Below are 13,391 nucleotides of genomic sequence, written 5' to 3' on the forward strand. Positions count from 1 at the left end.
AAATCTGAACATTCAGTAATCTGAAATAGATGTTTACGAAATTAAGATTATACAAAATAATTTATTTTCTCAATAATTTTAAAGCGTGTAAAAATTATATTTATAAAATCATTATAAAATAAAGTTTTATATCAGAAAAAAATGAAAAATTTTTATATTTCAATTCTGCTAATTTCAACGATAACTGAACATCTATTAATAAATTTATTCATTTTTTTATTTCAGATCACTAAGTGTCCAGATTTTATAAAAATCATAAAAGATTCGGACACATCATGCAAACATTTTTACAATTACTATAATTTTCATTATTTTTATTTTCCTTATTAATTATAAATAAAGTATGTATTATATATAACATTAGATACATAAAGATTTAAAATAAATTGTCCATGAAGTTTAAAAAAAAAAGGAAGTTTTTTTATTAGTCAAAATAATCTAATAGTGCAAAAACATACATCTAAATGATTCTGCTAATTCAATTCATAAATTAATAAATATCGAAGCTGAGAGTTATCAGAATTACTTTAATATAGTTCAAAAGTTTTCATAACAACTTGAGCAGCTGAATAAATTACTATAAAGCCCATCTTACATAATATTTTGAAATAAATCTATTTCATTTTTCAACGTCAAAATAAAAATAAAAATTCGTTCTATTCATAATCGCTATATACATTGATTTTCTCATCTCTCAAGAAAACTTCATATGCTTGATAGAATTACGCGAATTTAGTTAACCAAATATCTATGAAACAAATATAAATCAAATCGTTGTTTCACAGCCCTAAAATTCTGATTAATTTCAATAAATTTTGTTCATACAAAACTCTAAAATATCAACTAAAACTAAAATCTATCAATTAAAAAACTAAAGTATCAACAACACTGACTCAAAGTTTTGGCAATCAAGTTAATTTTGATTCTTTTAAAATATTTAATGATTTAACTGTTATTTATTTCTTTTCCATAATCTTTCAGTTTCTTGAAAAAACGCTAAAAAACCAATATATTTTTCCATTCAATTTTGTTATCATCATTATAAAAAAATATCCAATCACCAAATACATTTTGAATTAATTTGAGCATTTGATAACTATCAAAATAAACATATCTTTAAGTTACAGGATAAAAAAAAGAGAGGATTCTAAAATTAAATGTCAAATTTAGTATTCAATATTTGTACCATAGACGCGTGCTCATTAGTATCATCCAAAGTTAAAAATATAATTATAACTCCAATTTCATGTCATTTAATTAAACTAGTTTTTATAAACTTAATATTTTAGAATTAACTTCATCAATTAAAAAATAATCAATAAGCAATTTCTATTACCAAAAGATAAAACCATTAAAGCTAAAGTATTGCAGATTTCTTGCAAAGTATCATCCGTTTTAAATTCAGCAAAATTCACAATCTACTATCTCCTCTGGATTCTTTATTTTTAATTGACACTTCATCCATAATAAATGAGAGTAATTTCTCTATTCTCTTCATAGTTGTTTTTTAACTTTATATTTTAACGTTATAAAACTTTTCAAAACGAATTCCAACTCTCTATGAAATTGTATCACGATCTTAATGCACTTGCTGTAGACAAAGTCTGTTCTCACACACAATTATATGCACAAGATAAACAAAAATTTAGTTAACACAAAATTTGTGGACATTGGCGTTTGCTCAACGACTTATCATTTTCTAAGACACTATAAATTCTTTTATACCTCAAATTGAATTAAGGCAGCTCAAATAATTTTCTCATGCACTGGCTTTATCATACGTTGACGTCGTAATTTCATTATTATATCTTTTAAGTTTATTAAGCGTATTCGAAGATGTTGAAGCTGTCGTCTCTGAAGTTTAATAATACGGTCCTTATTCTTTAATATTTTTTGACTTTTTACAAGTTTTCTACGCAGTGTTGCTGGAGAAGCATCATAATGATGATCATGGATTATTGAGCTTATAATTCCAGTATTATCGGACATCAATAACTTGTCATTTTCTTCTGTAAAAAATTGAATATTGAAAAAAATTATTTCATACTAATTACATAAGTTTTAAATTTTTTTTTTAATTATTTTGAATCAAACAAAGTTTTTCTTACATATGTTTGGATACCAAAAATGATATCACAGCGTAATTTATCATTATAGATAAAAAATACATTTCATAGGTAATAAACAATACATCCGTGACCTTCCAATCAAATTGCAAGATAAAATTTACTTTTTTTACAAGAAAATGTCAAATATTGTTTAAAAAAAACCATTTTAAACATTAAATCTTAATTAAATCTTAATTAGTTTGGAACTTAACATGAATGACTGGAATTTTTTAGCTTGCGATAACACAATTTAGCATTCAAAATTCTATAGGAAACACACTTAATTCTGTTCAAAGTAATTTTTCATTGTAAACTAGTGTAACTAATTATCTTATTGTATATTATTAGTTTCAGTATCATTAGTTTCAATGTTTATAATAAATGATTCTTCAGAAATAAACATATTCTCATTCATAGAAGTATCATTCAAACTTACAAGGGAATACAATCAAATGAATCTCTCCAATTTAAATGAGTTTGTATGTGTTCTACAGACAAAAATAGAAGACATGTATTTCTCCTATTTTTGTCTATAGAACAATATATTAAAAGCTTAAATCAAAGACATTTACTTGGTTGTGTTCCCTTGTTAGAAAAAAAAAGAATAAATTAGTGAATTCTTTAACTTCTAATAAAACAAAAAATGAAAGTTACCTCCTGAATGTCGCTTTCTTAATTCATTGCAAGAAGCCTGTTGTAGAGGATCAAACTCATCATTATCATTGAAATGTATCTTTTGATTAAATTTTGTTTCATAAGGAGGAATTATTTCTGTTGATATAAGAGTAACAGTTATAAAGAATATAACTTTATTAAATTTTTATTTTAATAACTGAAGAGAGATTCATAGAGAATGTAAAAATAAAGCTTTTACCTGACTTTATATCGTTGAAATATTCAACCTTAAATATTGTTGGAACACTTCCCTCTTTTAGTTTCAAATATTTTCCTATCTTGCGAAAACAAGTTTCTTCAAAATGTTCTGAGCATAAAAGACTGCTGTTGTTTGGAATCCAATTCTTGATTCCAATATTATCAAGCCACTTCTTTAAAAGATCTGATTTGTCCACTGGAAACCTTGATTTACAATACATTGAAAGAGTAAATATATATTAAGTATATTATATTTACAATTATATATACATTTATTAAATCTTACTTGAAAAAAGAATATCCTGATTTATATATACGCTTTCGTTTACAATATATACAATAGGAATGAGGAGGACTATCAAAACGCGTTGGAATGCTGTTAGGTTTTAATCGTACTTTAAATGCTGAACGCTCAAAGCAATCTTCTGTAAAATGGTTAGAGCATAAAATGGCAGAGTTAGTTGGCGTCCAATTTTTTGTAGGAAAATTATTTATCCACTGTTTTAAAAGACGTTGATCTTTAAGAGGAAACCTACAATAAGTGAATGAATACAAAGTAATCATTCAATTTGATTATATACTTCAAATAAGACAAAGATAACCTTTATATTGTGGTATAATATAAATAAAGCAATATTCTTACTTGTGAAATGTTACTCTAGATTCATGAGTTCTTATGATATTACAAAAACAACATCGTCTCATTTTCACAAAATTTAAAAGGCAAATTTTTTACATTAATAATTTGATATTTCTCCTTTATCTTCTCTTCTTAATACTCTAACCAAGATACTAGAGGTTAGGTAACAATTTCCATAAAAAGAGAGACAATCATGATGGAAGAAACCCATGCGCTATTGTATTTTTAAATCAGAAGAGCGATAGTCAGATGCCGCCATTTTGCCGCGATTATTTGAAGTTGCCATTATGCTATTATCATTATATGTATTTTTTGTTTTTAATTATATATGTATACTTACAATATAATCCATTCAATTTTTTCTTATACAACAATAAAAATTGAATATAAAACATACATTAAATAGAACGCACTCTCTATTAATTTTGATATATAATAAGTTCTATAACATACTGGAGCTAAAGATTAGTGGTTCACTTGCAAACTGTAGTAATTGCTCACTACCAATCACAGCGACTTCTGTGTAGGGAGTTTTTTTTTAGCGCTGTGATTGGTTGTGCGCAATTAGCTCGTGTGCAATTGATATACATCCACATTAAGAGCACTGATCTATAATACATTGGATATCTTCGTGAAGCATAGAAGCATAGAAAATCATGGCAATTAATCCACGCCATTTTAATTTGATCAATATAAAAACAAATCAGAAGCTTTCAGATGCTCATGCGCACTTACATTTAGTGCTTTTTAGTGAGACGCATATATCAGCAAGATCGTATGTGGGGTTATAATTGAAAGATTACTTTGAAAGATCATAAAATCGCGTGACTGTAAAATGTGCAAACAACAACATGAAGTATGTATGCCTGGGTATGGGCAGAGAAGTAAAAAGGACATTTCATTTCATAGGTAAAAATTTCTGCATTAGGCTGTATATTATCTGTATTTTCATGCAGATGCTCAACGCTCACGTGACAAAATTGACGAATAGCAAACATTAATTTTGATCACCTGTTTTGACGCTGAAAATGAGCATTGAGCGTCTACATGAAAAAGCAGCCTTAAATATATCAATTCCTGTACATGTGTTAACAATGTATGAAAAGTATTATTAATATTATTTTATTGAATGATTAATAAAATTGAAGTGATATTATTTTTATTTCCATACTATTCATGTCCATATAGATTTCCATACATCGGTAGTACATCGATCGATAAATCGATCGCAATGCGCACGCGAACACTTCTGATTCGCCCCAACTAAAATGGCGGCTGTTCAATTGTGGCCGAATTTTCCTCGATGCCCATTCCAATGTACATATAGTTTAGTGTCCCATGAAATGTATTTACCATAAGATGTGTATCGCATAATCGCGTTATAAATCAAGGGTCCTATTCTTGAAAAGAAATATATACGAAAATCTAGGGAAATATTATAGTATACGTAATGTATTTCTTTAGACTATCATATACGTTTCTTTTCAAGAATATAATAATAGAGCCTCAGAAGCGATTCGCTTGTGGTTTCGTTTCACTAATTATTGATTACGTGATACGCGGTAAATACGCTTCATGGAACCTCACCCTTAAGTCGGTTCTACATTAATTGCAAGATAGCGAGTTTATTGCGACAGCCAATATAAAGTGTTAATTTCAAAATGCAAGTTTCAGTTTGGCTGTCGCAACAAATTTGCAAGCTTGCAACTAATATAGAATTAGCTTTAGAGAGAGACGCTTGCAAACTGAGCACACCATGGCTGCTATCAGATTCATGTTCACAACGCTTAAAAATCATTTTATCCTTGTTGTCTGTCAAATATTAAACGAAGAAAAATGTTGCTCATGATCGTTGTCAGCATGAATTGGTTATAGAAGTCTGTGACCTATAATGTATTCGACCCGAGGATTTGCATCAATCTAGGTTGGGTTAATGATGCATGCTCTCCTATTCTCTATTCTGCAGTCGTTTTCAGTCGTGTGATTTTACCCTAAATAGTATGGTCAAAAATGAGAGAAAGAAACTGTGGAAGACGATCAATCTTTATCTCTTTCCACTCAATGATATAACGAGAGAGAGAATGAGAGGGAGATTGGCCATCTTCCACGGATCCTCTCTCTCATTTTTGTCGACCATATTACTTAAATGAGCAGTCCATATTCTATGTTTTTGGAATTAACCAAGTCGAGCGTTTCCTGTCGTTCGACTGTAACAGAAAAATACTCGACTGTAGTTGGTTGGTTCTTACATTCTGAGCTAATTTAAATTCTCGATGAAAACTAGACCTGTGAGTTCAAGGCAATCTAGGATTAGTGGCTCTCATTGTGTTTCTAGATGTTTCCAGGAAATTAAAACGTCTCTGCGGACTTGTGTTTCAATTTTAGATTTTAGATAATTCCTGGCGTTTTCGGCAACAAAATAGGTAAAGATAAAAATCATTATATTATTTTTAATAATGGATAGAGATGCAGAAGAAAAAACTGATAACATTGATAATACTGATAATGTAGTGAACTTGTCACATGAAGAAAAGGTTAAGAGAGCCGAAATTAAATTAGTATCATTCTTTATTGAACATGATATCGATTTTCACGTTGCAGATGATTTAATTTTATTATTGAAAGATATCTGTACAGATTCTAAGATTGTTCAAGATTTTTTACCAGGCCAAGTTAAATGCGCAGAAGATATTGTTGAAGACATGATTCCAAAACATGAAGATAAAGAAATTATGAATCAATGTTTACAGTTATGCAGATTTTCAATTTTAATCTTTGAAATTTATAAAAATGATCGTATAAATAATCGGTACACAGTATTAATCGTTCTTGTTCGATATGTTTCTCCTTTAAATAAAAAAATTGTGATACAATTATTTATGCATTCAGTCACATCTTATTCCACAGATGATTCAAAGAGAAATGAACAATTTGAAATTTTCAAATATGTTTTAGAAGAAAAAAAAATTCCTATTAGAAATATTGTTGGATTGGCATATGATAATTTTTATAGTTCTATGTCATCAGTTATAATTGGAAGCAATTCTTTTATGCAACATTTGAAACAAGAAGTACCTTGTCTTATAACCTTAAATTGTATTTGCCATTCCTTTACATTTGTAGCCAGAAAAGCTTATGAAAATAGCTTGCCTATGGCTTGTGATGTTTTGATGTCCAAAATTTTCACTTATACTTTAAACAATGCAGGAAGATGTGCACTTTTAGATGATATTTATAAATTATTTAATTTGGAAAAGAAGTTAAATTTCCCATGGATTGTTTTAGAAAACTGCGTTATTAAAATTGTTGAAAATTGGGAAGATCTAAAAAATTATTTTGCAATAATAGAAGACAATTCTATTACGGAATTGATTTTATCTCAATTAAATAATAATACAATTAAAGCGTATTTTTTGTTTTTAAAATATGTATTAAATCTTTTTAATAGCTTCAATGCTTTATTTCAATCGTCTAAAATTTTAGTACATAAATTATTTGAAAATAGTCAGCGAATAATTCATCAATTAGTGCAGAATTTTATGACTCTTAATGCATTAATGCATATTAATGATTTAGATGTGAATAATGAGGAACATATATTAAATTTAGAAAATATATATTTAGGATCAGAATGTGAACATTTTGTAAAATCATTACCTTTGCCAGATAGACAAGAGATAAAATTAACAGGTTTAAATTTTTATAAAGAGGCAACTCAAGAATTGCTAAAACGTTTACCATACAAAGATACTCTCGTGGAATATTTAACTTTTTTAAAACCAGAAATTGCTCTTTATGATAAAGGTAGATTTAAATTTAAAGATTTAACATGTATTGCCATGATTGTAGAACATAATATTGATATCACTAAATTAGCTTATGAATGGAGGATTTTGCCATCAATGTTCAACGAACAACAGAAAAAAGATCTAGCCTGTTTGGAAATTGACGAAATGTGGAGCAAAATAGTGGAATGTAAGAATTATAAGGAAAAGATCTTTCCGAATTTAGAATTATTGGTTGAAGTAGCTCTTTCTTTTCCTTATTCAAATGCCAAAGCTGAACAAATTTTTTCAGATTTAGAAAAGCATTCGCTTTAATATGATATTATTTTTTGTAATTCCATAAATAATAAAATTTTTTAAAGTTTAAGTATTTTTTCATAAAATTAAATGTATTTTAAAATTATATTATGTATTATTTTTATTTTATAAAAATTGGAAAAATAACATTTTTATTCTTAAATTATAAGTGGAATACATATTTTTATGATTAAATGAACTTTATACATATTAATAAGATTTTCAGCAGTTTTTCTTGCAGCAAATGTTCTATGAGATAGTTCTATGAGATTCTATCAAACGAAATATTTTAATTTATAATTATCTCACTATCTTTTTCCAATACTATTTTCGATACAATAATACTTTATTATCACATAAAAAAAAATTATTAAATTATTAAATTTAATAAATTAAAATATTTTTGAAAATTTTAAGAAAATATGATAAAGTAAAATATGATAAGAAAATGACAAATACAAATTTATTAATTTGTATATGATAATAAAGTATCATTATATATATATTTGATCTTGAAAAGAGAGAAAGCAAAAATGTCGAATGCAAAAAGTGCAAGCAACGTGAAGATTTTATGAAATCTACTAATCATCCATAAATCCGAATCTACAATAAGTATTTTAAGCCTTAAGCCGTTAAGAAATTGACCAACTACAGTTAAATGCGAGGAGAATAATTAATTGTGATTTGTCCATTTCTTATAATTTAAAGCTTAAAAATCTTATATTATAGATCCAGGATTAAGCAGCTATTTTTAATATATAGAAAGGAAGCCGTAATTTGTAAGAATTGACTAATCACAATCGAGTTTCCCTCCCATTCAATAAGAAAGAACTATTCAAAGGTGATTGATCAATTTTTAGATTACGACATACGGTTACGGCAATATAAACGCTCTCAAGTAAGTTTATGATTGGCGTTAATTACATGATGCAATGATCAATCAGAACACTTAACACCAGTCGCGCTTCTCTTATAAATATAGGATTCTAGTCTAACTGCGTCGCTCTTTGAGCAATTAAGCCTGCGATACACAATGCTTGTTTTCTTGCTGAATTACTAGCTGGATTAGTATTTTGCTACCGTTGGTTGCGATAGTGGCACTGAAAGCATCGCAATTACGGTGGCAAGATTCCAGATAGCAATCCAGCAGAAAAACAAGCATCGTGTGTCGCTTAATATAATAAATTCTTTTTACTGAAATTGTATTTGACATTCGTATGCGAAAAATCCGGCGTTTAGCAGGCCAGTAGCATATAAAAGGCCAGTAGCATATAGAAAAATGTGAACACTAAGCAAGTCAACATTTTTTATTTACTATTGTTATTACTTTATTGCTTGTTTGTAATTAATCGATTTACTTACAGCTTATTCTAAGTATTCGTTATTCTAAGTATAAATGGCTTAAAAATACTGACTCTAAACGACTTCGAATAAACTCTGATTATTAGTTATAAATTCTGTAACGTGACTAGATAAATGCATGCTAAAGACTGTTATATACGAATTAATTAATAAAGTTAAATATAAGAGCATGTGTAAATACTGTTAAATGATTAAAAATCTTATAATAATGATATTACAGAATATGCACATACATTATTTCATATATTATCGAAGTTGATTATATTATATGCTGTTGCATTTAAATATTTTATATTTAGTAGCCTTTAATATGCATTAATCCAATATGATGTAAGAATTTTCAGCGTAATTCGAATTTACTATAATTCAATCGACAATTAATTTTACCAGATTATGTAAAGTATAATTATACAATTTATTATGAGAATTAAGTTTAAAGACGAATCTTAAGAGCGAAGCGATACAGTATTGTACCTTCCAACAAACGACACAAATGATATGGTGTGACACAATGGACACAATTACATCCTTGTTTGTCAATGTTAAAAAATATGACTTGATCATTGTCACACTTTGTTGCTTGTTGAAAGATACATATCGATAGTGCATAATCTGTCCACAATGGGAATGTCTTGTCTGCTCGTGTTGAATCGTTATTCTAGGTGCTCGTTCTCACTGTTATTCAGACAAAAGAATTTTGTGCTATTTTATATCGAAAGTGACTGCTGTGATGTATATGAAAGTACTGTCAATAGATTTTAATAATCAGCATTTGATCGGATGCAAAGAACCAATTTTTTATCATATTAAAAATGTTGAGTTTCATATAAAAAAAAAAGCATTTGCAAGAAGCATTACTTTTCTGTTTTAATCTCAAGAAATCTGCTGCTGAAAGTCATTTAATGGAAGCTTATGGGAAGCATGCTCTATCTGTAACAACTTACAGATATTGGTTTAGAAGATTCAAAAACATTTTAATGTAAATGACAAAGAGCGCTCTGATCAGCCGGAAAAATTTGCTTTTAACACCTCTAACAAAAATTAGTGAGATATTTTTTCACCTTTATCATCTGTAAATAAAAATAAAGTTGGCCAGTAATAGAAGTGCCTAAATTATTCCAGTAGACATTCAACTATATAATGGATTATTCGTCGAACAAGACACATTGCATGAAAGGGATACTACCACATGACAAATCATGATTCTGAGGGACAGCGCGGTTCAAGCAATGTTCACTTTACTAAGTACGCCATTGTACCTCAACATAGAAGATTATCAACTTATTCCAGGCATCTCATTTCAATAGTCATCAAAACATGTTACTAGAAAATGCTTTATAAAGGAGTTGCTCACTTGGTCAAGCTGCGTCAGCATTACTGGATCCCTTGCGGCAAACTAACTAATAAACACTATATTCAATGTCCTACAACTAAGGGCGTTATCTTCGCAAACATTAAATTGCTGCAGTCATGCATTGTCTCTGGAAAGAGCTCCATATAATGCACATAGAGTGCATTATGCAAGCCCAAGAATCACCAAGAATATGATTACTAGGCTTGCAGATTTTTATACCTCAGTATTAGAGCTGTCCACATCAACACTAAGACATTCCTGGCTGTCTTTCGGAAATTAATGTTACATAAGTTGTGCGTTATATCGTTCAAAGGATCCATGACATCAATATATAATATAATGTAGACATTGAAATAACGCGCTAACAAAATCAGATTATGGATATATTGGTCAATGAAAATGTGCAATGAAAATGTGCAATGAAAATTCATCAATCTATTAATTGCATTTTGAAAGGATCTGAGAGACTATGGAATCGATGAAGCATCATCTTTGGCAATTCATTAGAGACATGTTCGAGGAAATATCAATCATTTTTACATAAATGAAGACGTATCTTAATCACTGCAGATTATCTGACGATTCCAAGGATTTGATGTTGTTCATGCTAAGACATTTTAATTGACACCATACTAATTAGCGTCATGTCAGAACTATTAATCAATCAATTTTGAGCTGAAAGTTTAAGAAATATTTGCACATACCTCATTTTCAAATCAGGATGATCTCTGCCATTAACAGGCTTTTGTGACAATTTATATAGAAGATGCGTGATTTTCGAAGTTTGATTGCGAAAAATTAAAGTTAAATCGCATTTATTATACATATGTAAATAATGATTGAACTTGTAGTGAAGATTTTTTGTAAATTTGCGCGTGTTTTATACTAAGCTCACATTAATCTCGCCGGAATATATTTACACTTCCATATTCCAGAACAATAGTTGAATATTTTTTTGTTAGAATAGATAAGTAGAATAGAAGTAGAATAGATGTGAAGAGATCGTCTTGATAATACAATTGTTGATAATATAATTCAAACATTCCTATTAAAAACTATGTTCTATGATTCACCACGTGATGTAAGACTTGGTTGACTAATGTGAACGATGTATTTTAGTTATTCAAAGTAATGAAATTTATGATCAATCTCATAAATTGATCTCAAATTTTTTAAGCTAATGTAAAGCTGCTATTAAAAATTTGCCACTAATCAGAATCTCAAATTATATTCTTACATCATGATCCCTTTCGTTAGAGAGATATGATACCGACATTGTATTCATGCGTCTTAACATATCTGATAAGCAAGAGTAGCAAAGATAGATAAGGAAATAAAGCGAACATATTAGGACTATGTGAACATATCATATTTAAACAAATAAGTTTAATTTAAAATGTAAAATGTACTGGTTGTCTAGTAAATGATCTCTTTTTATCTACTATGTATTCATTGGAATGAATTGATATTTTCGACGATTCTTTTGATGAAATGTGAATATAAATAAAAATCTTATTTTGTATTTTAGAGATTTATTGAGTAATGTTCGTAGTCTAAGGATGTTTAGAATACTTTAATTAATAAAACTATTTTATATCTCTGGTATGATTTGAATGCCAATTATTATACATTTCACATTTAAGTTTCAACAATTTTCAAATGCACTAAATGAAATGCCCATGGAAACGCCAATCTACAAAAAAGTGCGCGTTGTTAATCATTTTATTTTATTAACAATAATTGCGTATAAGTTGGTCATCCGAATGAAATACGGTATCATAATAAAAATATGATATTACATATATGTATTAGTCCGAATCTACAAGCCTTAGAAGTTAGCTTGTATCAATTCACTCTACCTATTCACTGATTTTAATCAATTCTTAACATTTAAACTTAAATTCCAGAACTTATCGATTATCTTTCAGATTCGCTTTCGACTCGTCGATTCGGACTTAAATATAGATTTCAGTCTATACATGATATAACATAACATAATATTAATATAAATATAATTTTTACATTTTAAATATAAGTATGAAGGTTTGAATATTCAAAATCGCTATTTTTTTGCTTTTATGTTATCGTTATCTTTTATCGAGTCCTTTCTTTCAACGATCTTATAAACTCTTACGATAATTAGATTATGTAAACTTATTTGTAAAGAAGGAAATTATGCATATAATAATAAAATGATTATTGCCGGCAAATTTATTTTAAAATTTATACATGATGTGCTACATTAACTCACATTTATTAGAAACTATCTTCAAATCGAAGATATAATAATGAAAAAATAATGTATAGAAATAAACTATAGATAGAGTATGATCACGAACGCGCTTAACCCATATTCATCTATACGAGATACAAAAAAGAATTAAGTCGATTACTCTTAGCTCTGATCCATTGCGTTTGCTTCGTTAACGTTACTGCCGGTACAATCCTTTTGTATTATTTCGAAGAGTGGCATCAGTTCTGACGTGGCTTTTATCTGTACGACAAATTCGCTCAACGATGGATTTTTATCTATAAACGTCATATAATAATGACTGTTATAAATTTCACATTGTATGAAATAATTTTTAGTTATAATTTAATTCTTTTATTCAGTTTCCAACATTTTAAATGAATTCTTTTAATATATTATTTAAATTAATTCAACTTTAAAACAATCCTATTTACCTGCATCAGGAATAGTTAACAACGCTGCGACAGCTCTCAGTGCAGAACGTTTCAATTCGTCTTGCTTCTCATACTCCTGTTTCACCGAATTCGCTTTTACTTTCATTGTACAAGTACTCTTTAGTGGGTCGACTAATCGCTCCAACCCTATATAACAAATGTTACAGAGTCAAAAATAAAATATTTTAAAATAGAAAAAATGTGTTACAGAATTCTTCACGTAATTTTTTAGAATTTCAGAAATATAAATTAAAAAATATATGTGTATAATGTGTATATATATATAT

General features: G+C 28.2%; 2 protein-coding genes across 2 annotated transcripts in view; both read right to left on the reverse strand.

Annotated features, from left to right (window-relative positions):
• Window positions 1-1,433: 1,433 nt before the first annotated feature.
• Window positions 1,434-3,754, reverse strand: LOC108688072 (THAP domain-containing protein 2-like). The gene is made up of 5 exons (XM_018194166.1): window positions 3,625-3,754; window positions 3,268-3,513; window positions 2,983-3,185; window positions 2,763-2,879; window positions 1,434-2,009 (listed from the first exon to the last, which is right to left on the reverse strand). The coding sequence occupies exons 1-5, from the start codon at window positions 3,684-3,686 to the stop codon at window positions 1,747-1,749; spliced, it is 891 nt and encodes a 296-aa protein (XP_018049655.1). The 5' UTR covers window positions 3,687-3,754; the 3' UTR covers window positions 1,434-1,746.
• Window positions 3,755-12,624: 8,870 nt separating this feature from the next.
• The window catches only part of LOC108688153 (cullin-associated NEDD8-dissociated protein 1), an 8,364-nt gene continuing 7,597 nt past the window's right edge, over window positions 12,625-13,391 (reverse strand). The window contains exons 16-17 of the mRNA XM_018194298.1: window positions 13,105-13,251; window positions 12,625-12,948 (exon numbers count right to left, since the gene is read on the reverse strand). Coding sequence (XP_018049787.1) covers window positions 12,815-12,948; window positions 13,105-13,251 — 281 coding nt within the window. The 3' untranslated portion in view covers window positions 12,625-12,814. The remainder of the gene's footprint in view (window positions 12,949-13,104; window positions 13,252-13,391) is intronic.

This window comes from Atta colombica, unplaced genomic scaffold, assembly GCF_001594045.1.
Source record: "Atta colombica isolate Treedump-2 unplaced genomic scaffold, Acol1.0 scaffold225, whole genome shotgun sequence".
Taxonomy (NCBI): Eukaryota; Metazoa; Arthropoda; class Insecta; order Hymenoptera; family Formicidae; genus Atta; species Atta colombica.